Here is a 21,961-nt window from a genome sequence, read left to right as displayed (position 1 = left end):
TAAATACCACAACTGTTCTCAAGACCTGACTTTCATAATAACTGGTGATATTTCAGTAAATAGACCAAGCCAACACTAAAATGCAGTCATTTCTTTCTTCAAAGGGTTCTACCCACACTGAGGCCCGTCTCACCGATCCTGGGGATGAGGTTGTTCTGCAGGTAGAGGATCCTCAGCTCCTTGCACCACCTGTCGAGGTGTTCGATCCTCTCGATGTCCTGCTGATGCAGAGAAACTTCCTCCAGGGAGAAGATCTCACACTCATTGTGCTCGGCGCGCCGGCGGATCAAATCCTCTGTGACTGAAACAGATTTCCCTTTGAACGTCATCTGAAGCCATTTCTAATAAAAACGTCTTCTCAGCAGGTCAGGAGGTGTTGGGGAGAATCAATGCTGCAGGCTGGTTTAACCTGCTTTGCTCAATCTCTAATCACAAATTATTCAATCAATACTAATTTATAGTAGATGCTAATTAGAAAAATAAAACTAAATAGTCATGTGTGTTGTTAAACTTGGTTTTAAGTCGGTTAAAAACAGGATCCTGATGACCTGAAATAGTCAGGGTTTTTTTTTTTAATAATTAGGATGTCTTTAGTTTCATGGCCAAAAAAGTGTTCAAAGCTTAAATGTACAAAAACAGAATTCTTTTTTCATAAATTCAAGTTAAGTTAAAGCGTGCCTGTTAAGTCACGTGGCTTAAAGTACTTTTTAAAACACGAAAACTCAGAGCAATCCTGTCCCACATAAATAAACTTCTTATTTTTAGCACCATAAAAATAACACTATATTTAATTTAGCAATGTAGTCAAAGTAAAGAGGATCTTAATCTGGAAAGAAAAATCCACCTGACCCCCCTCAGAGTCAGCTGATTTTTGTATAATAAATTTATTCAAAGATTTAACTTCGAGTTATGGATATTTAACGATTGACAGGCCCTTAGAGTACATAAGAGTGGGCTGAAATTTGGGACTTTTTCATTTTTAAAAAAAAATCTAATTTTTTTTAGATTCATCAGAAACTTTCAGGGTTAGAAAAACACATTTAAGCTGCAACCAAATCAACTTTTAACCCAGTATCACAATCTTGATACCTGCTCTAGTTCCCTGTAAACATGCACCTGTGATGTTTGAGAAACCCAGAACATAATTAAAAAACTCTCTGTCATTCTGAAATATATTTCTAGTCTCCTTTAAGTGTCTTCAAACTATCACGGTATACAAATACTCGAACTGCTGACAGACAGATGAATATATATTTTGAATCATTCAGAGAACTGAACTGTTTCTACTAACACAGACTAACACTCTGGAAATACTAAATAAGTTTTCTAACAACATGCTAACTTGAATTTCACCGCCGTGACCGTCCCGTGAGTTCATACCCGGCACAAACCGGTTCAAAGCGGGTTTTAAAACAACACAAGTTCACGGACAGGCCACGAAATCGGTTATACTGTCAGTTATGAACATTGAAACAACAAATGGTGTATTTTTGCCTCTATTTTTTTCACTTACTGTAAACCATCGTCCTAGCTGTGGCCAACCGTTGCCATGGAAACCAAACAGCAGCTGCTGCGTTCGAGTGCTGTGGTAAAATGCACCACTCCAAACGGACTAAATGAAGTTACATTGTTGACAGTGCTTTTTGAAATTGCCCTATGCTGACTTTAAGACTGACACGACAGAGGCGCGGACATTCACGAATAGGAATGCTGAGATCTTTTCAGATGTGTGCTGCTGTTTAACTTTGAAATGTGGTTACTTTAATTATCTGAAGAGGCATTTTGCTAGGCTCTTCGACTGTAACTAAAAAAAAAAAACACGTGTTGTTAATTACTTACCTGGGTAAAGTAAGGCTGCGATGATGATTTACAGCACTATGTTCAACCTCAGTTGATATCTAATCGTAGTACAAAGACATACTGGGGCATAATGTCAAAGAGCAATAGCTAATATGTATATTGTTAAAACTGGAACATTTAAAATATTTAAAGACACAAATATACATTAACTATGTTTGAATAAAAAGATTATCTAAAAATACGAAAAGGAATCCAACAATTATATCAAAGGTAATATATTTAAGCGGAAATTGGTATTTATAATGTATACTTGAACCTAGCACGGCTAGATCTTGATCTTTTATTTTGAAAGTTCTGGCGGAAGTTGCTAAAGAGACTACGGATCCGTTCCAAACAAAAACGGTCGGTGCTCCGCAGCATCCATCCTATTTTTCACCGGGTTTGAAAAAAACCCTTTCTCAGCGTGAAAACGGGCGGGCCGTCGCTCCTCTGCTGAGTCCACAGCGTTTGTTAATGTCGATTTAATTCGCGGTTCGGCGGCTGGTGTCGTTTCTCGGTGGCTGAACATGACGAGCTATACGGGGTTTCACTCTCAGCTGACGTCCATCATGGAGGCGCTGACCAAAGCAGCGGTGGCGGAGATCTGCGAGCTGGTGGACGACAGCTACGCGGTGCTGCGGCTGGAGATCACCCGCAGTCACAAGGAGAATGAGGCGCTGCGGAGGAAACTGGAGCTAATTGAGTCCATCATCGCCCGGGGTCACCGGGGCAGCGCCGCCGTGCTGGAGGAGGAGGAGGGCTGCGAGAGGCTGCTGGATTTCACCCCGGGTGAGTTTTCAGGCTTTCGGTCATCTGCAGGTCAATGACCCCGGTGATGTTTCGAGCGCGAGACATCCTGTGTTCCGGCTCACAGCGCGTTTCAGAGCGACGTGAACCAAGCTCCATTGAAAAACAGTTTAAAAGGCGTTTTTTCACTGCCCTGTCAAAGATTCAGACACTTTTGTCTCCGCGTGATGTTTTCCAATAGTCATGTATAAATTCGGCTTATAAATCAAAGTCAGCACTGCACTCGGTGTACACTTTATTCGGGTGTTTTCACTGTAAACCAAGCACTGATAATGCGTTTACCAGTCCCACTTTGAATGAACCAAACTTTCCAGCTGCTTCCATCAGCCGAAATAAAGAGATGGTATAAAAGACGCAGAAAATACGAGTCATAACTAGAAAAACAGAAACGATCTTGAGATTTAAAGGTGGATTTTATTAAACGACTTTATTTTTAACGCTACCAAAATTACTGACTTTGATATTTGGGGGGCTAAGCTGGGAGTTGGAGCTGCTGTTTGATGATTCAACCAGCAGCTGACCAGTTATAAACCCATTATAAACCCAGAATAAAACCAGTTAAACCTAGTATGAAACCTGTATAAACAGTTATAAAGCCTTATAAAACCAATTTGACCCAGTATAAAACAAGTATAAAAGATGTTTGTTCACTTTTTTACTGTATTTTTTTCAGGTATTGACCTCTTTTATTTCATCTTTTATTTAATTGAGCTTCTTTTTGTTATTGTTTTGTCATATTTGTGATTCATTGATCTTTTCCACTGTTGTTTAACATTTTAGCTGCTTTGTTAGAAGTTCCCAGCTCCTGGGATAAATAGAGAATATTTCATCTTATTAAATAACCTGATAACTACAGAGCCACTGTCTCATTCAAATCCCTTAAAAAGATTAATTAAGTTTAAGTTCTCTGCGTGTGCAATGTTTGGTCTGAAAGATGCAGCATTCAATCGCAGTCATGTGACTTTAAAACCTTTAAAGTTTTAAATTCCTCACAGTTTTAAAATCAGCACAAAACGGAGACAGGAGTGGATCCTGTGTTTTGTGTTTCTCGGTCTCCTGATTCACTTAAAGACCTTTTTTTTGTGTTTGTGGTGTTTTTTAAAATTCTCTCAGATCACGCCTCGCCCGCTGGAGTCAGCGCCAAGCAGCCGAAGGCGTCAAACCTCAGACGATGTGCACGTGTCGCGGTGCTGGAGGTGACAGCGGAGGCGAGTCCTGCAAACACAGAGGTGAGATTTCCCACCACGTCAGCTCTGAGCAGACCCGATCACGGTCAAATAACGATGTGATGTTAATGTGTAACACGAGGAGGGGCTTCCTTTTTAATTTTCAGAAGCGTTTTTGCCTCGTAGCGTCGTTTTTTTAATCAAATTAGAATTAAAATCTCAGCAGTAAGCTCAGTGAAGCTTTCTGTTTCCCTCTGAATGATTTGAAAACAAACGGCTGAACTAAATGACGTCAGCTGCACTAAAGTTTTCCTCTAAAATAAATCATCAAAAAAATAATGAAAAGGTCTAAAGTGTAATAAAGTTTGCAGAGATTTTGATAAAAAGATGAAAATGGAGTGAGTTTGGATATTTAGAGAAAAACCTTTTTTCATGAATGTGAAAAGTCGCTAAAAAGCTTTCAGCGTAATCAGGCCACACTTAGCAGGTCTCCCTGAATCAGAGGAAACAGACCGAGGAAACAAAGTCTCCCTGAGACATCAAAGACAAAACAGCAGGAAGAACATCTCCGGACAAAAGGCCGGTTTTCTGCACAGCGTTGACTTTTTTCCTCTGAACAGCAGAAGATGTGTCACTGTCACAAACATTTACTACAGCTCTGCTTTTTCTAACTGTCAGGACGGTTCGACAGCAGCTGCAGAGGAGACAAGTGAACAGGATGTTGTTCTGATAAAACAGGAAACACCAAAAGAGGAAGCTGAATCTGACCTCGCCACAACAGACGAGCTGCTTATCAGTGAGGACGGTGAGCAAACCAGCAAAATGTATTTGATTCCAGGTGGAGGCTCAGAGATACTGTGTGGATGTTAAGTGTGTCTATTGATTTAGTTTAATTGCATTATTATTTAAGAGCAACAATCACAGAGTTCCTTCTTTAAAAATGCTAAAACTCACGTGTCAAATCTTTACAGTAAAAAAAAAACAATCAATAAGTGAATATTTTAAACTAGCAGCAAAGTTCCACCAAATAAAAGCAGCAGAAACAAAATCAGATCAAACCAACTGCAGTCCAGTCAGTTTAAACTTTCAAAATAAGAGCGAGGGGCCAGGCCAGCAGTAAATGGATGGGCTTTTTTTCCTCTGATGAATGAAAAATAAAATTGTAATTATTTTTTTTATTTGTTTTTCAAGACTTTATTTATGTATTTATTTTACCTCAAGGATAAAATCTACTTTATTTATCCTAAAGTTGGGAAATTCAGTTTTACAGCTGAAAGAAATTAAACATAAGTAGATTAAATAAATTCTAAATTTAAAAATGATCAGAAAATGAAATAAATTAAATAATTAGAAATGTAAATATGAGTATTAAGTAACAGCCACAGACTGTTTATACCAGGGGTCAGCAACCTTTAACACTCAAAGAGCCATTTGGACTCGGTTTCCACCCAAACAAAAACTCTGGGAGACGCAAATACTTTATGACATCTACAATGAAGATAACACTGTATATACTGTTTTTTTACCTTTATGCTTTGTGTGAACAACTAAGGTGTGTTGCTTATGAAATCCATGAAGTGCTACAGAGAAAAATACATTTTATTTATGTAATTAACACATTTTGAACTCTTAAAGAAACATAACAAAAGCAAAGCTGAACTAAAACGATCCAGCAAATAAAAACTGTTGTGAGCCGCCCTCATACCTTGACCTGACTTTTAAAAAATAATTGGAAAAAAAAATACTATGCTGCTAAAAAAAGTAAAATAGATATTTGCAAAATTCAGCTTAAATATGTATTTTACCAGGTTAATGTGTGTGGCGGGGCGTGGTCTGCAGCGCTGCTGCAGGGGAGGCGGACATTCCTGAGATTCCTGACCTGCTCCGTTTGAACTTCAGTTTTCCTCTGTGTGTCTGCAGGGACCGAGGTGCCGACATCAGACACGGAGGACAGCGAGCAGGGCGCGCCTCGGTTGAGGATCTCAAACACAACCTGCGCCGACCTTCGGCCGTGGGACCAGAATAATAACGCAATCTCAGAGCAACTCGCGCATCACGAGTCCCGCAGCACGCCCGGTTCCCCGCGGCCCGCAGGGGGCGTCGAAAGCTGCTCCTCGGACATCGTGTTTGACTTGGAGTCGGAGTCGGAAGACCGCGTTGTGTCTGTGGCTCACAGCAGGAAGTCGTTCCTGCTTGAGTCAGGAGGAAGTCCGGCCTCGCTGCCCGGGACCTCGGAGCTGAAGCGTGGCGTCTCCCTGATTAGTTCACTGCCTTTTGACTCAGAGCTGGATCTGTGCTCATCATGGACCAATCAGGGCCTGCCGAGCATGGTGCCCGTCCCTCACCGGCCGTACCTGAAGCCGGACCAGCGTCCCACGCTCATGGACAAACCGTCTGACTTAAATGCCGGCGGTTTCCCTTTGGCGCTGGCGCTCGGTGGCTCCAGACTGGACGCTCTAGAGCTCAACCGCTACAGCAGGGACCGCCGCTTCGTCTGCAGCTACTGCGGCAAGTGCTTCACGTCCTCCCGGAGTCTGGAGACGCACGTGCGCGTCCACACCGGTGAGCGACCGTACAGCTGCGCTCAGTGCGGGAAGCGCTTCACGCAGTCGGGTCACCTGAAGACGCACCAGAGCGTGCACACCGGGGAGCGGCCGTTCGCCTGCGAGCACTGCGGGAAGAGATTCGCCGGGAAGCAGAACCTGAGGATCCACCAGCAGAAGCACCATCAAGGCGAGCAGGCGGTCGCGGTCTTTTAACCCGGTTACCGGAGAACTCGCTGCTGTTACTCAGTTCAAGACATTTGATTGGAAACTGATTTTATATCCACTGATCAGCCAAAACATTAAACACTCCTGACAGGCTTCCCTGAATAAATACCATCGTGTACGCTCTGATTACAGCGGCTGTTCAGCTCGCAGCACATTTCTAGAAACGAGAATAATTATTGTTGCCATCTGACCAGCCTGAAGGTGGAGGAACGACATGGGAGGAGCCAAGCAACAGAGTAAAAACAAAGGAAACACAGGAGAAACCCTGGAACTGTTCACTGTGGATCAGTCACCGTCAAAATCTAACTTATCCGCTTCACACCTGCTTCTTCACTCATCGTCTACTTCTGTCTGCAAACTCTTCTTAAAGTTCCACAAAACACTGAGGACCTCCACCCGCTGCACCCGTGGCAGCACGAGCTGGTTCTAATGTTGTGGCTGATCGGTGAACAGACCTGATCAATAGCTCTGACTGCTGTCGTCTTTCAGGCCTTACCTGTTTGTAACCATGTGCCTCTGTATTAAACGAGGCCCTCTGACCTGATCCTTCATTTCTTACAAACACACACGACCCTGTTTCAGGTTCCCTTTGATTGTTTTCAAGATCAAGAACCGGCGTTTGGATGGAGCATGTGAATATTCTTTGTTTGGCGTATATCTGGAAATAAAAGTGTGCGCTCTCACATTGATCATTTTCTTTGCTTTGCTCGTGTTTCAGGTGCAAAATCTGAGGGAAGCAAGAACATTCATATTTTGGACGTGATGGTCATCTGTTAACGACGGTGTTTTAAGGTGGACATAAAAAAAGATCCATCAGAGAAAGAACCACAAAAATACAGTTGCTGTTTAGTTCAGTCGATCGATTAGGAATTCTCAGTCTGATCTCATAACTTAATATAAGTTTATAATGTATAATAATGTGTTAAAATTAGAAAATAATTCAATTTTCAAGTGCTTTGAGGGGTCAGTGAGACTAGAAAAACTGATTATTTCCAGTTATAAAAATATGTATAAAGTACAAATTATAAGAAAATTAAAAGTCAATGTGAGCACAGAAAAGAAGTTCAATTATAAGATGTCAAAATTATGCAAAAAGCATCTGAAATGTGAGAAAAACTTTAAATTCTAGATCCTGAGAACATTAAATATTAGAGAAAAATGTCAAAATTATGACAAGAAAAAAGTTCAGTTTAACATAAAAAAACTCAAAACTACAAAGTTGAAATTTTAAGACATTATTTGTCTTAAAATGTCTAAATTATGAAACTTTGTAAAAGATTGTTTTGAAATTGAGAATAAATTAAAGATGATAAAATAATGAGAATTTTTTTTTAAAGTGAAAACATAAAAATTCTGTTTTTCAAAATAAGATGTGAGTATCACGAAAAAGCACGATGACATTCAAAAGTAAATCAAAAGATAGTTTAAAAAATATAATGACATATTTACATTAGATGAAAATGATGAGATGTTAAAACTGAAGAATTTCACCATTAAAAACTATAAAACCAAAATGAAGTGAAACAGTAAATAATGTTAAGAATATTACAAACATTTAATAAAAACAAATTAAAAAGTCAAAATTGAGATAAATGTAAGTCAAAGGTCAAATAAATCATTTTATTGTGATTTCATTTTGTCTTCATTACTTTAGGAAAACTAAACGATCCCTGATTTACCTGCAGGTTAACACACCTGGAGTTCTGCTTTCTGAGGCGACACCTGGCAGCCAATCAGAGGACAGCGTTTTCTCTTTGTTGTGTGTTTGGAGTCTGAACCGTGCTCTCCGTTCAAACTGACAGCTCCACAGCTCAGCCTGCAGCTTCTAATAAAAACAACCAGAATCTGTCTTTAAATTATTCACACAGTGGCGCGCACACACACACACACACACACGCCTCAAAGCAGTTCAGCAAAAATATCATTCGTTTTCAAAATGCTTCAAGGATCTGAACAGCAAACAGAATATCAGTTTGTTTATGTTTACAGTCCTACGCCTGTTCTGTTTATATCGCATTTACTTGAATCTTAATTGGCTTCTATTCTTTCTCATATTTACACAAGTGAAAAAAAACAAAATGATAAACAATATAAATACGTCTGCAGGTTCTCAGCCACTGAGGATAGGGTCAACCCAAATGGACTCGGAGTCCTGAGCTGTTGAGGTCACCTGAGGAAACGCTTGTCGTGTCCTGAGAGCCGATGTCCTAAGCGACCAATCCCGTTCAGTGATGGTGGATCACAGTGGACACTTGACCTCCTTCACTCCTCTGAAACTGCAAAATGTGAACGCTGGCTTCCTCCTTTAAATGCAGCTGTACAGCTGAATCATCAACCCGCGCTCACATCTTGCCTCAGGTGACCTCAGCATGATGGTGGATGCTCAACAGGTCACCCTCAGGTAAACCTTGAAGGGCAGAGAACCGACGAGGGGTTAAACACCCGGGAAACACAGCCGGTTATCTTAGAACTGAAGAGGCCTCTTGGATGAAAAGCAGAGTCTTCATGAACATGTCTAAAGACTAAAATATAAATACAAGGAATGGTACAATAAATTAAAGATGATTAAAATCCAGCCTCTTCTATTAGATCTTATAGTTTGAGTTCATACATTTTCCAGTTTTACTTTGAATCTTTATATTTATAGTTAGTTATTCTATTTTTATGAGTTTGTGTCAGTGTCATTTTGCATTTTTGTTATTTCAAAAGAATTTTATCTATTTAGGGCCCGAGCACTGAGAGTGCGAAGGCCCTATTGTATCTGCTCCATTTCTTCTTCTTCTTCTTCTTCTTATTATTATTATTATTCAGGCAAAACAAGAGCCTTTTTGAGGGCCTAAACATGCTCAAAAACTCATGAAATTTTGCACACATGCCAGGTCTGGTGAAAAATTTTGTATTTTAATGGTTTTACATATGAGCACTGGGAAATGGCTCTAGAGCGCCACCTATGCCTTGTTAAATGCAGCCCTACGACCACATCGTTTGAGCTACATGTATGAAATTTGGCACATGTGTACCATGCCAAGACGAACAAAAAAGTCTGTGGGCCCATTGACGCGAACCCAACAGGAAGTCCGCCATTTGGACGTGAAGATGACATTTTGGCTCTAATTTTGCCATTTCCATGCCTCGAACGTTTGCGAACTCCTCCTTGGGATTTGGTCGTATAAGCTTCATCTTTGGTCAGTCAATTGTGACTTTAAACTGAACGGCGCACCCTGGTGGCAACGCAGTTCACCATGAAAGATGAAGTGGCTTTTGAGGGGCTTGGAAAGCTTAAAAAGTGTTGAAATTTGGCGCACCCCTCCAATCTGATCAGGGCTATCTTGTTATTTGATCCTTTTCATTGAATAGCGCAAAATGGCTCCACAGCGCCCCCTACAAAATTTCAAATCATCAGCCCCTACTCTGTGTTTTATGTATGAGTCTCAAACCTGGTAAGCTTATGGAAGATATCAAGATGTACAAAAAAGTCTCTTGGAGCAATATCCCAAATCCAACAGGAAGTCAGCCATTTTAAAATTAATGTGTAATTTTGGCGACATTTTCCCCTCTTTTCAGGCACCGTACTTTGACGAACTCCTCTAAGGGATTTCGTCAGATTGGAATGATCTGCAGTGCGTGGCATCTAAAGACCTTTGTGATGTTAAATTGCGAAGCTTTTTCCGTTCAGGGAAACGGGGTGGTCATGGCAGCACTTAGAGTTTGAATCACTCGCCAAAAAGCAGTACTCTGCTGTCACTCAAAAACACCATGTCCAATCTCTCCCAAACGTCGCAGGCATGATGAGACTCGAGCTCGGAAATGTTTGGTATGTCATTTGTCAGTAATGGTTAGAGCGCCACCTAGTGGGACGACTGTAATCATGATTGAATGAGATGAAATGTTAGCTGGTGGTTAAATGCATGAATTCCATCAATGTGACATCAGATCGGACGTGCTGGTTGTAGGTGTTTGGCGTGGCTCGACATGCCGGGGTGCAAAGACCCTCATAACGCTGCTTGCAGCTTTAATTTTTTTAATTTTTGATGATTATTTTGTCCAATTTACTATCTGAATTTTTTAAAAAGTCTATTGTATATTTTCTTTTTCCTACCGACTTAGCTTTACATTATTACAATTACATTATTATTATTATTACAAATAATAGTTTTATTATTTTATTTAATCCGCACTTTTCATTGTTACCATTATAGACAGTTTTTTCTTATTTATTTAAACCTTTTCACTTGTACTATTTTAACAGCCTGAAAACGCACTTTTTTTCTATTTTTACATTAAACCCTTAGCAATGTTTAATTACGCATGCTCTGTTCTGTTTTCTTGCCGTTAGCAGTCGCTCACTGACGGCGTTCTTAATGTAGTTCTGTGGATAACAACAGGCTCTTATTCTGAAGGCAGCGGTGTTGTTCCGGAAGTGAAGTGTTGCAGGAACCGTTTTCTCTTTTTTCTCTTGCCGACGGTTGAAAGTCCAAACAGGTTCCACTCGCGGCTACATTGCGCCCACCTTGCGGCTCCGTGTGGTCCGGTTCGGGTTCCGTTGGTTCGTCGGGATGTCCGGTTTAAGCAGCAAAGCTCTCCACGAGCAGCTCTCCGTCATCATGGCCGCGCTGACCAAAGCGGCGGTGGCGGAGATCTGCGAGGTGGTGGATGAAGGCTATGCGGTGCTGCAACTGGAGATCACCCGGAGCCACAAGGAGAACGAGGACCTGAAGAAGAAGCTACACCTCATCGAGTCAATCGTGGTCCGGGGGAGCAGCGGGGGAGGAGGAGGAAGGGAGGCTGCGGATGCGGATGGACCGGAGGTCTCACCGGCGGCGGAGGCTACGCAGCAGTCGGGAACAACGCAGCAGCAGCGGGAAGGTGACGGACGAGGAGCCGCGGCTGGAGCGGTGCGGGACGAGGTGAGCACTCTGCGGGTCTGAATCAACCTGAAGCCCGGGAACAGGCAGACATCAGAGAGCAATGATAACAACCGCAGGTTAGAGCCGGAAGTGTAATACAGTCGGCTCACAAAACGGAATAAATAACATTTTGTCTGAATGACATAATTACCTAAGAAATGTCCCGGAAACTTTCGTGTATGTAATCACAAATACAGGTATTTGTTATAAACAATAATGACTAATAAAATGAACTGAATCAATCTGCAATCAGTATTCAAAACAACTCAGATGATCGTTTAATTTATTGATATTTTGTGCCAATGCTTAAATATTTAACTCAATGTTTTATCTAATCTGACAATAAATGGAAGATATTTACAACATGTGTTCTTTTTAAATCGCCCAAATCTGAAAATTCTCTGAAATGAGGATAATTTATTAATAATTACTGCAGTAATAATCAGAATAGTTTTGGAAATAATTTAAAGTTAAAACTAGTTTAAAAGTTTTCATTTATTTCACTTGAATTAAAACCAAAATGTATAAACCTCGAGTTCATCCTTACAGTTAATCAGCACTTAAAAAGAAGTGTTTTCCACAGATTTAATTTCACTTTTACAAACAGGTTTATGCCATCAAACTTTCTTTTCCAAACAAAAGGAGAAAACGGTCTTATCTCTGCACATGCTCAGTGCAGCCTGACGTGTTTGTTTTGTCATCAGGCCTGAAGCCTGAGGGCAGTTTGAGAGAGAGCATGATCTCTAACTGAAGATTTGAGATACTGAAGTTTAAATGAATCCCAATGATAAGTCAGCCAATCAGGACTCCAGAAACATTTATTCTTCTTTAGTTTGTGTTTCTATAAAAACTGTATTTTAATCGTCTCCTTTTAATGTTGTCTTTTGCGTCTGCAGCTTCCAGAAGTGGTGCTGATTAAAGACGAGGACTCGGACAGTAACGACGTCTTTGAGGAAGGTGAGTAAACGACCTGCGGCAAATCTTTTGTGTGTTTATTAACAATGATTAAGGTTGTGTTCATGCTCCAGAACAATTTAAAACAGAGAGAAAAAAGCAGAAACGTCTCTGTAAAACTTTCTGCAGAGCTGTAGCGTTACGGTTATTTACACCCAAACTTCAAAATTTAATTCCAAAGTAATAAAAAATCTGCTGCACTCGAACGCACCGCAGGGAACAAACAATCATTAGTAAAGAAACACATCAATAAATTACCAACCAGAGTGTAGTCGTCATGGCTACGGGTTTCTATAATGCTCTATTAGGAAAAAAAGAATTAAGGAGTGATATCTGGTCACTTCACTTCTTTCCTTTCATTTTTCCTCTTTAATTTTTCTGTCTCCTTTAAAATGTATGACATGTATCAGTTTACACCATGCACTGCTCTGATATCAGAGTTAGATTAATGAGCTGGATTTGGCGCTGTGAGAACGAGGATGGGAGTCTTTCTTTGTCAGTTAAGGCATGAGTGATTTCTCAACTTCCTAAAAATAAAAATGTCATTCTCAGGGAGGAAAATCATTAAATTAGAAAAATAAATAATACTTACAAAAAAATTAAAAACGGCACATCATCAACAACATCAAGAATACTCCGGGCTCATCATCCACAGCTGATATTCATCTAATTTGTCCTGATGAGATCGTTCTCATTACCAACGTGTAGCATACCGACAATTTGTCCCGAGGTTTCCCATAGGAGCGTTCCTGTAATACGTGTCGGATTGTGGATCCAATCCAACAGAACGAAGCTCCCTGTGTTAACACACGTTCCAGCCATGTATTCCAGCCCTAAACCTAACCACAACCTTAATCTTGTTAGTTAGTGTACATCTGTAGATTCATTCCAAACAGTTCTCATGTTTCTGAAAGTGTAACATATTGTTGTATGTTAGGTTTTGGGATGAGAACGTGATGTTCTGATGCTCAACATTTCACAGCATTGAATCTTATCATGAAAACTTATATTATAATTTCTTAGGTACTAAGTTAACAGCTGATGGGGTGGCGCCTGCAGCCAGAGAGGGCATCACATCGACTCCCATCAGCCGGCGCACAAAGCGGCGCTGGCGTGAAAGCTTGGAGACGGAGAATAGGTCATCGTCTGAGCAGCTGGCACAGAAAACATCCGACCTGACAGCAGGGACGCAGAAGACCGTGTCCGTCTACACTCTGGACTCTCCCGATCGTGAGCCGGGATGTCCCGAGCAGCTTGACGACGAGGTCGAGATGGAACCTGGCGAATCTGCTGTGTCGTACTCGTCACAGATGGACCCCGACATTCATCTGGTTCAGGAGTGCTCGCTGGTTCCTTCGAACGCCAACAGGCCGGTTTATTTTAGCAGCGGCGCTCTGATCGAGTCTCCGTCAAACCAGGCAGACCTCGATCTGACCGTCGACCCAGGGTGGCCCAAACAGTCAAAGGGTCAGATGACTTTTACTGCGTTTCACCAAGACGGAAACGCGGATGGCGACGCCTTTGGGCTGAAGGTGCTCAGCGTCTCCGGCTCGACCCCCACAGACTGCCAGCTGTCCGAAGCCAGCAGCTCTGCCTTCGAGTACGAAGACGGCGGCGATGTCATGAACTTTGCCCTCTACAGGGACCAGGCGGGGCGGCCGCAGCTCTGCAACGGGCAGCCGAGCGCGGGAGGCAGAGGGAAGCGTTTCGTGTGCTCCCTCTGCAACAAGACGTACGCCACGTCGCAGAACCTGGAGGTCCACATGCGCATCCACACGGGCGAGAGGCCGTTCAGCTGTGAGCAGTGCGGCAAGAAGTTCACCCAGTCGGCTCACCTGAAGTCGCACCTGAGCGTTCACACGGGCGAGCGGCCGTACGCCTGCAGGCTCTGCTCCCGGAGCTTCATCGTCAAATACAGCCTCAAGTTGCACATGAAGAAGTGTCACCCGAACGTCCCGAGCGACCCCTAAATGCCCAAATGCTGGTTTTTACGAACATTTAAAAAAACATTTATTTTGTGCTTCCATCAGCTAATATGACTATTTTTATAACTTAAATTATTACTTAAATTTATCATCTTTTATTCTTTCACTCTAACATCTCAAAACATAAGAGATCAAATCTGTCCATAGTTTATCTAACGTGCTTCACGTGTCTGCGTCTCTGTGATTGGCCCACATGTCGTTCAGCTACTGAATCTGATGCATCTTATCTCTAAAATCTGCCTGTAAAAACCAGTTAAGATCTTTTTTATATCAGCCCTGTTGTCTTTATTTCGGGTGACGTCTCTTGTGCATAAGAAAAAGCTCGGCAGTCGCTACAAACATGAATTGGCCGTGATGGTACTGGGACTGTATATAAAAGATGGACATGGAAACTGCGCCATCACTACAGGCTCCGCTTTTTGAAACTGGAAGTGACCATATTTAGATTATAGGGTAGCGTGCAAAGTTATCAGCTAATGCAGAAGTGCCTTAACCTGCATTTTTAAGATGCCACCAGGGGGCGGTAGCTGCCTGGTCCTGTAGAAGTCTGTGTGGAAACTGCCCTGTGACCTGACCTCTGTAAAGACATCCCTAACGACTTATAGGCCCAGTCGCTCATTTTCAATAAAACCGAGTTAGTTTTCTAGATTTGGATCATTCTAAAAATTATCCAGGACATGAGTCTGCTAGAGGTGAAGTCACGTCGGCTACATCCGTCTTGTAACACTGTCCACGTCCTTAACTTAAAGCCTTAACAGATTTGAAATATTTCACCCCCCATGCTGCTCTTAGTCTTCAAACGGTCAATAGAGACTAGAACCATATTTGTAGCAGTTACCGTAGCAGCCTGTAAACATCAAAACATGTTTACAGGCTGCTACGGTAACTGCAGCCTGACTCACTGTTGAAGTAGCCTCCGGTGGACATCAGAGGAACTGCAATTTTTCCTTGTACTCCAAAATGCTTTTTTTTTTTTTTTTTTTAAACCCTAAAAGCTGCTTAAATTGTCACCACATCACTAAGTTCAGCTCCTTTTACCTTAAATACTGACAATTTGAGTTATTTTAACAGACATGAACAGGACACGTGAGCGACACAGAAAGAAACCTTTCTAACAAGAATCACAAGGCATGTTACACGTGCTCATCCATAAGCCAGGTTTGTATTGATTAATGTGTTTACATGGAGTAGTATTACCAAGCTAATCTTTGTGTTGACATGTAGCTACATCTGCACGTGCAGCAACACCCAAACAGATAAAAAACATCTCATTCTGAATAATTTAAACAACCACTTATAATATTTAGGGTTTCTAAGTTCATAATTTTCTGTTTTCTTGTTAACATTTCTGCGTTTGTTGGACAAAAGAAAAAGGTTCCAGGAAGCTGTTACACACATTTTTTTGGCTTTTTAGCTAAAATAAGAGCAGCATGTTCATCAGTTAAAAGCTGTGCTGTTACAAAGTCTGCTGCACATATTGGAAGTTGTTTCACAGAAAGTATTGTTGATACGGTTTATGTTGAATGACAGTTTGTCTAATGTTTGGGTAATAAAATGGTTAAAAAGTGTTTTGCATCTTATTTCATGTGTAAATAATAATGAGTTTGTTCAATGTGGATCAGGATTTGCAGAAACTATCAAAAGCCTTCACAGCAAGGTGCAATGTTTGTGCGGTTTTCCCAGACTGTCATTGTAAATAAGAATATGTTTTTCATTATGTGGTTAAATAAAAGTTCACTGACTGCAGGCACAATGTTGTGGTACAAAGTGATGCCACATGAAAGTACAGTTCAGTTTGAGTCGATATCTCTGCAACACAATACACAACGTGTCATTTCTTCACAGTCTGCCTTCATTTTCTCACATTAAAACTATTTTTAAAACAAAGTATATTTAGGTATTTAAATCCAGAGAACTTCTCTACTAACCATTTCAGGCTTGAGAACCTCGTTATCGCTTGTTTTGTTTTTTCCTTCTTCTTTGTAAAAACAATTTGTAGGAATAAATATTTATGGCTTTATCAGTGAGCAGGAAATTAGACTACTGGTTGATTTGGTTTGATTTTGTGATTTTATACAGAAAAGCTTGTTTTTAAAATCACATTTTCACACATGTATTTGTTTAATATAGCTTTTACTCTTAAATAATTACTATATTCATTTACATTTGATGGTTAGACACGCTTATTAAAATGGGGAAGGCGGTACCGGAGCAAAAAGACTAGAACACCGGCTCTGGTAGAAAAACATACATTTCTTTTTTTCTTTTCTTCTTTTTATAACGAACAAGAGACTCTCAAAAACAACAAATAAAATAAATTTTAAAATAAAATATAAACGTGAGTTGATACAGGTTTCATCTCCCTAAGAAGGACAATCAAACGAGGAGTTATTGGGACGTTTTCATACCTGAAATTTGCTTGAAACAGTAAAATGATACTTTGCACATGCGCACTGTGGATTAATTCCAGCCCCCGCCATCACTTCCTGGTCTGTATCGGAGAGCGCACATCAGGTGAGCGGCTACATTCAGGTAAGCTAACGGTGGAGTCCAAGGTCCTGCCTCGAGCCCGCGGTGTGGATCGTTCTGCTTCGGATACACGCACGCGCTGGATTGGACAATGTCCCCCGCGGCCGCCTTCCACGCGCAGCTCGCCTCCATCATGGAGGTGCTGGCCAACACGGCCGTGGCGGAGATCTGCGAGCTCGTGGACAGCGGCTACTCGGTGCTGCAGCTGGAGATCTCGCGGAGCCGCAAAGAAAACGAGGTGCTGCGGAGGAAACTGCGCCTCATGGAGCTGCGGGCCGCCCGAGCGACCGCACTGCGAGCCGCGGTTACCGCCAGCGGCAGCGCGGTGCTCCACGCGAGCGGCCGCGCACGAGCCGAACTGAAGAGGAACGCGACCGCGACAGGTAACCGACCGTGACAGGTAACCGACCGTTAACTTCTAAATTCACAGCAACTACACTGTAAAAACGAAAGGAAAACTTTTTGACCAGAGTGACGCGGTCAGTTTGGTAACAGACGGGTTGTTAACCATTTCCTGCTGCTTCGGTGTCAATGAAATAAACAACAGGTAGAGTACAAAAAGAAATGTTTTATGTTTATTATTTTTTCTGACTTTTTCCATTAGTTTTAGAGGTCAGTAGCACTTCTGATAGTATGAGGCGATCCCCGTGCCCTACCTGCAGAGTGTGCACAGGAAGTAAAACACCTCCAGCCATAGAATACCTGATTTGGCAGATGCAGGCTCACCCTGAGCACACGTGATAGACGTGAAAAGGTTTTGTGCCAAAATTTAGGTAGGTCAGTGATGGTATTGGGAGGCATTGAGGGATGCACAGATGTCTACTGGCTAGCCAACGGCACCCTGACTGCTGCTAGGTAACGGGATGCAATCCATGGACCCGCTGTCACAGCCTGTACTGAAGTAGCGGGTCCTGGGTTCCTCCTGGTGCACGACAATCCCCGGCCTCATGCGATGAGTATGCAGGCGCTTCCTGGAAGATGAAGGAATTGATATCACTGATTGGTCCCCACGCTCGCTGGACCCAAAACCCAGTAGAACTACATCTTAAAGAACTGATGTAGATCAATTTGCAGAAGAAAAAGGACATAAAGGACAATAAAACCGCAGCAATGCACAGAAAAAAAAAAACATTTACAGCTGTACATGATTCAGAACTTTAAACGCCATCCTCACTCACTTCCTGCAGGTGAGGTAGTCTTGTCCAGAGTGTCCAATCAGGCGATGCCTCAGTGCAGAGACCACAACTCGCCTGCAGAGCCGAGACAGGAAACCACACAGAGTACGGTGAGTAGAAAAGGTGGGAGGAGCATCAGCAGGATTTCCTCCCTCACTCTTCATTGTTTAACCTCTCTCCTCCAAATCCAGCAGCCTGCAGATGTTACCACAGCTGCTGTGATCAAAGTGGAGGACGATGACTGCGTATCCTGGTCCCAGTCTGAGCCGGACAGTGAGTATAAGAACCTGAAGAGAGCCTTTTACTTCCTGTTTGACTCAGTGTAGTCTTTTTAGTTTGTAGCTGGCTCATACAGAACAGATCTAAACCGCGATGGTGTCCAGTTTAAGCTGTTTAAGAGGCTACAACTCTTTCTGCTTTTTATCTCCAGAAAGTTTCTGTCACAATGACGAGGGACAGGTGGAGGCAGAAGCTGCAATCAAACAGGAAGCAGCAAACGATGGTGGCATCTCGTGGACGAGCGGGGAAGTCAGCTCTACCTCCACCTCTGTCCAGAACACCCAGAGGTCAGAAACCAGCAGCTACGACTGTTTGATATTTGAGCCGCAGCTTCAGCATGGCTCCCACACCACCCAAAATCCTCCGGGAGCGGAGGCCGGCTGCTCATCGGCGTCCAATTCAGGTGGCAGCTTCACCTTCCCGCTCAGCAAGGCGAGTCTGTCTGCAGCAGAGCGACCTGCAGGTTTCCAGAGCAGCCAGCAGAGGGCGGTGCCTGCAGACGAGCTTCCTGTTAGGAAGGAGACGCCAGGAGCACATCGCTCCTTCATCCGGAGGGGCGGGTGGAGACAGGATGCCATCAGCAGAGCGGCAAGCCACAGAGGCGAGGATGGCGGGGGAAAGTCGTTCGTCTGTAACTGCTGCGGGAAAAAGCTCGCCTGCCTCAAGAACCTCAAAACCCACATGAGGGTCCACACCGGCGAGAAACCGTTCGTCTGCGAGCTCTGCGGTAAACGCTTCTCAGACTCCAGCAACCTCAAACGCCACCAGAGCGTCCACACGGGCGAGAAACGCTACGGCTGCGTCCACTGTGGCAAACGTTTTGCCCAGTCGGGGTCGCTGAAGGTCCACATGACCGTCCACACGGACTGCAAACAGTTCAGGTGTTCGTACTGCAACAAGACGTTCATATCAGGCAGCCACCTGCGGCGCCACATCACGCTCCACGCAGGGGAGAAACGGTTTGGCGCCGTGCAGTGACAGCTGGGAGAAGCGGCGTTGCAGATATCTGCAGTGAGGTCGTCTCAGAAACACGTGACCTACTGTAAAAATGTGTCGTGTATGTTTGAACACAAAACAGATGTTCTTGGATCACCTGCGTACGTTTCTACGCGTTTCATTGGAGCAGCAGACAGTTTGGCCGCCGGGATCGGCTCGATTTCAGGCCTCTGCTTCCAGTTTTAATCAGACTTCTGAGTCGCTCTTAGTCTGCTCTTCTTCCCAGGTGAGGACACACCTGACAGATTAGGTCTTCATATTAATAATAACTTTATCTAGCACTCTTCACCAGATAAGAACTATGTACATAAAACAACACAATCGATCATACAGCACAAATCTAGTTAAAAGCCAGTCTAAATAAATGAGTCTTTAGCTCCTCAGTGTCCCCCCAGAGGAGCTGGAGGCATCTGCTTCTCTGTCTAAACTCTGACCTTTGACCCCAGGTAACAGAAGGAAGGGCTTTGTGTCCATCAAGTATTTGTCTTGGGCGTCAAGGTTGTCATGTTTAATTAAAACTCAGCTTCAGTTAACTGTGTCCATGCTTACTAACCTAAAACCAAAATGTAATCGTACTTTCAGAAGTTTCAGTCTTTGTAAAGTTGCTGAACCCAAATAAAGCCCGAGGAGCTGTCGCACTCTGCCAGTAAAAACAAAGCAAATCCACAAAATCCAAAGCTAACAGCTCTGTTTGGATAAAGTGGATGGATACTGAAGTCTGGTCACGTCTGCAGAGAAAGAACTACTCAAAAGATCCTGAACTGAAAAAGGTAACAGCCAAGAGCAAATGAAACTTCCATGAGGGGAAAAAGACTTTGAACTGTAGGGGAAACGTTTTTAGTGGATGGTGATGTTTGATTTAAACTCAAAACTGTTTTAACAAGTGAATCCAAAGTGGGCGCCACAGCCTCCTGGCTGGGCCGGGAACTCGTTTAAACTAAATAAATACAGTTTTGAAGCAATTTTATCCTAAAACTTCCATTAAACATTTACATTGAAGAAAAAATCCATCCCACTGTGTCATTTGAAGTTGGGTCAAAGTGGTAGCAAGCTAAGGAGAGCACCTGAGACTGTTTCTCCAGCAATGGTTTCCAGCTCTTCCTGAGACGCTCCCAGGATAAATATCAAGTGAATTTCTGATTTCCTCTGGATCCTCTGGTGCCGAGGAGGCATGCCGATTGTGTCACCTCCTCAGATGTAGGAACAGTAGATCTAGGTGGAGCTCCTCACCTCCATCTCTAAACTGCCGCCCATGTGACGTCCAGAGGTCGCCGACTGTTGAGTGAAGTTTAGATACAACAGGCCAAGTAAACAATAGTCTTTCCCTGAACTTGTGAGCGATTAAAGAGGCTACAGATCCTGAGATCAGCTCCAACACCTGAGCTTTCTGCGTGGCTTCCCCCAACAATCCAAAGACGTTCAGTTATTGGAGAATCTAAAGAGCCCATAGCTGTGAATGTCAATGGTTCTCTGTGTCTGTGTTAGCGACGTGTCAGGTTGGTGACCTTTCTGTGGAACCTCTACTTCCTGTTTCAAATTTCAGTGGTCATGGTGTCACCGGGCAGGGACTGAAAATAATCCTTCACAAGTCTTGTGGTTTTTCAGTAGCAGGTGTTTTATCCAACGTTCATGTGTGAAACTAGCCTGTGGTTGCGTGAAGGTAACAAATGTTTATGACTGTACATCGAGTTTCATTGTGACTGACGTGTAACTGAAGAAACGCTGAACAAACTTCCTTTTTTATCATTTTTAATAAAAGCAGCTGCTAAAATCAGAGCGCTCTGTTTGTTTTAAACTATTCTGATCACTTGAAATTTGATCCTTTAGGCGTCTCAGTTTTAACATGACAAAACTGGGACCAAAATCTTAATAAATGTTGGTCCCATTAAGAGCCAAAAAAGAAAGCACAAACGTTTTGACTATATTAACACTACGTTCACCTTAAGGTAGCAGCTTGTTTGATTAGGATTTCAGGCTCGCTGCAGGGTGAAGGTCCAGCCAGTGATACTGAAGAAATCTGAGTTCATTCACCATCGATGTAATCATTAACAAAAACTAAAAAGCCCGAATCACTTTCAGAAGCTGCCAATCGGACCATCACACGATCCCCAAGTTTTCCATGTTTTGCTGAGCAGCTGCAGCTCATGGCCACTTCCTGTTGGAGCCATTAAAAAAGAAAAAAGGTTAGACCGATTTAAGTTAACTTGAGAACCCACGAAAGTTCTCAAATTGATTTAAACTTAGAGCATGGATGGACACGAGTAGATTTGATGAGATCTGTGGAAGATGATGGATTCCTGCTTGTGAGTTTTATTTCTTAGCTGTTTCTCTGACAGTTCTCAGGTATTCGGGCTTTGCTTGCAGCTTCAGGTTCAGTCTAAACACATTAAAACACACAACAATGAAGACTCAACACTTTATGTGCAAAAGGAATCACCCGAGTGACGAGTTTCAGCTGTTGAACAGGTGTTAACTGACTACTCACACCTGAAATCCATGACCGTCAATTTAAATCCATTTAAAACAAGAAAAATACAGATACACAGTTTGTCT

At 42.6% G+C, this 21,961-nt stretch overlaps 4 protein-coding genes across 7 annotated transcripts in view; 3 read left to right on the top strand and 1 right to left on the bottom strand.

The window, feature by feature from the left end:
• The window catches only part of dnaaf11 (dynein axonemal assembly factor 11), a 33,454-nt gene extending 31,844 nt beyond the window's left edge, over positions 1-1,610 (bottom strand). Inside the window, exons 1-2 of one of the 3 annotated variants that reach the window (XM_087832547.1) lie at positions 1,514-1,610; positions 134-301 (exon numbers count right to left, since the gene is read on the bottom strand). In XM_087832547.1, the coding sequence (XP_087688673.1) occupies positions 134-301; positions 1,514-1,523 (178 nt within the window). In that variant the 5' untranslated portion in view covers positions 1,524-1,610. Of the gene's footprint in view, positions 1-133; positions 1,274-1,513 lie in introns of those variants that run through there. The other 2 variants (XM_087832548.1, XM_087832546.1) reach the window with 2 other exon arrangements.
• Positions 1,611-1,790: 180 nt separating this feature from the next.
• Positions 1,791-7,266, top strand: LOC102782815 (uncharacterized). The gene is made up of 4 exons (XM_087832550.1): positions 1,791-2,628; positions 3,760-3,875; positions 4,491-4,617; positions 5,733-7,266. Exons 1-4 carry the CDS (start codon positions 2,367-2,369, stop codon positions 6,569-6,571), a joined length of 1,344 nt encoding a protein of 447 aa, XP_087688676.1. The 5' UTR covers positions 1,791-2,366; the 3' UTR covers positions 6,572-7,266.
• A 3,734-nt stretch (positions 7,267-11,000) lies between these two features.
• Positions 11,001-14,702, top strand: LOC102793218 (uncharacterized). The gene is made up of 3 exons (XM_087832549.1): positions 11,001-11,490; positions 12,387-12,447; positions 13,468-14,702. The coding sequence occupies exons 1-3, from the start codon at positions 11,140-11,142 to the stop codon at positions 14,412-14,414; spliced, it is 1,359 nt and encodes a 452-aa protein (XP_087688675.1). The 5' UTR covers positions 11,001-11,139; the 3' UTR covers positions 14,415-14,702.
• A 2,205-nt stretch (positions 14,703-16,907) lies between these two features.
• Positions 16,908-20,051, top strand: LOC148097329 (uncharacterized). 2 transcript variants are annotated; one of them, XM_087832552.1, is made up of 4 exons: positions 16,908-17,341; positions 18,146-18,243; positions 18,328-18,406; positions 18,564-20,051. In XM_087832552.1, the coding sequence occupies exons 1-4, from the start codon at positions 17,050-17,052 to the stop codon at positions 19,388-19,390; spliced, it is 1,296 nt and encodes a 431-aa protein (XP_087688678.1). In that variant the 5' UTR covers positions 16,908-17,049; the 3' UTR covers positions 19,391-20,051. The 2 variants fall into 2 exon arrangements, with proteins under 2 accessions (XP_087688678.1, XP_087688677.1); XM_087832551.1 differs by having other exon boundaries at positions 18,325-18,406.
• The last annotated feature ends 1,910 nt before the right edge of the window (positions 20,052-21,961 follow it).

The sequence above is a fragment of the Neolamprologus brichardi genome, chromosome 18 (assembly GCF_056152115.1).
Source record: "Neolamprologus brichardi isolate AB-2024 chromosome 18, ASM5615211v1, whole genome shotgun sequence".
Taxonomy (NCBI): Eukaryota; Metazoa; Chordata; class Actinopteri; order Cichliformes; family Cichlidae; genus Neolamprologus; species Neolamprologus brichardi.
Note: the sequence above shows the minus strand (reverse complement) of the source record. Positions and strands in the feature narration are given on the sequence as shown.

Coding starts and splice junctions, on each gene's coding strand:
- LOC102782815 (XM_087832550.1), top strand. CDS start 2,367: ATGACGAGCTATACGGGGTTTCACTCTCAGCTGACGTCCATCATGGAG. Junction 2,629..3,759: donor GCTGCTGGATTTCACCCCGG/GTGAGTTTTCAG, acceptor AAATTCTCTCAG/ATCACGCCTCGCCCGCTGGA. Junction 3,876..4,490: donor CGAGTCCTGCAAACACAGAG/GTGAGATTTCCC, acceptor TCTAACTGTCAG/GACGGTTCGACAGCAGCTGC.
- LOC102793218 (XM_087832549.1), top strand. CDS start 11,140: ATGTCCGGTTTAAGCAGCAAAGCTCTCCACGAGCAGCTCTCCGTCATC. Junction 11,491..12,386: donor CTGGAGCGGTGCGGGACGAG/GTGAGCACTCTG, acceptor TTGCGTCTGCAG/CTTCCAGAAGTGGTGCTGAT. Junction 12,448..13,467: donor TAACGACGTCTTTGAGGAAG/GTGAGTAAACGA, acceptor ATAATTTCTTAG/GTACTAAGTTAACAGCTGAT.
- LOC148097329 (XM_087832551.1), top strand. CDS start 17,050: ATGTCCCCCGCGGCCGCCTTCCACGCGCAGCTCGCCTCCATCATGGAG. Junction 18,244..18,324: donor AGGAAACCACACAGAGTACG/GTGAGTAGAAAA, acceptor CTCCAAATCCAG/CAGCCTGCAGATGTTACCAC. Junction 18,407..18,563: donor GTCCCAGTCTGAGCCGGACA/GTGAGTATAAGA, acceptor TTTTATCTCCAG/AAAGTTTCTGTCACAATGAC.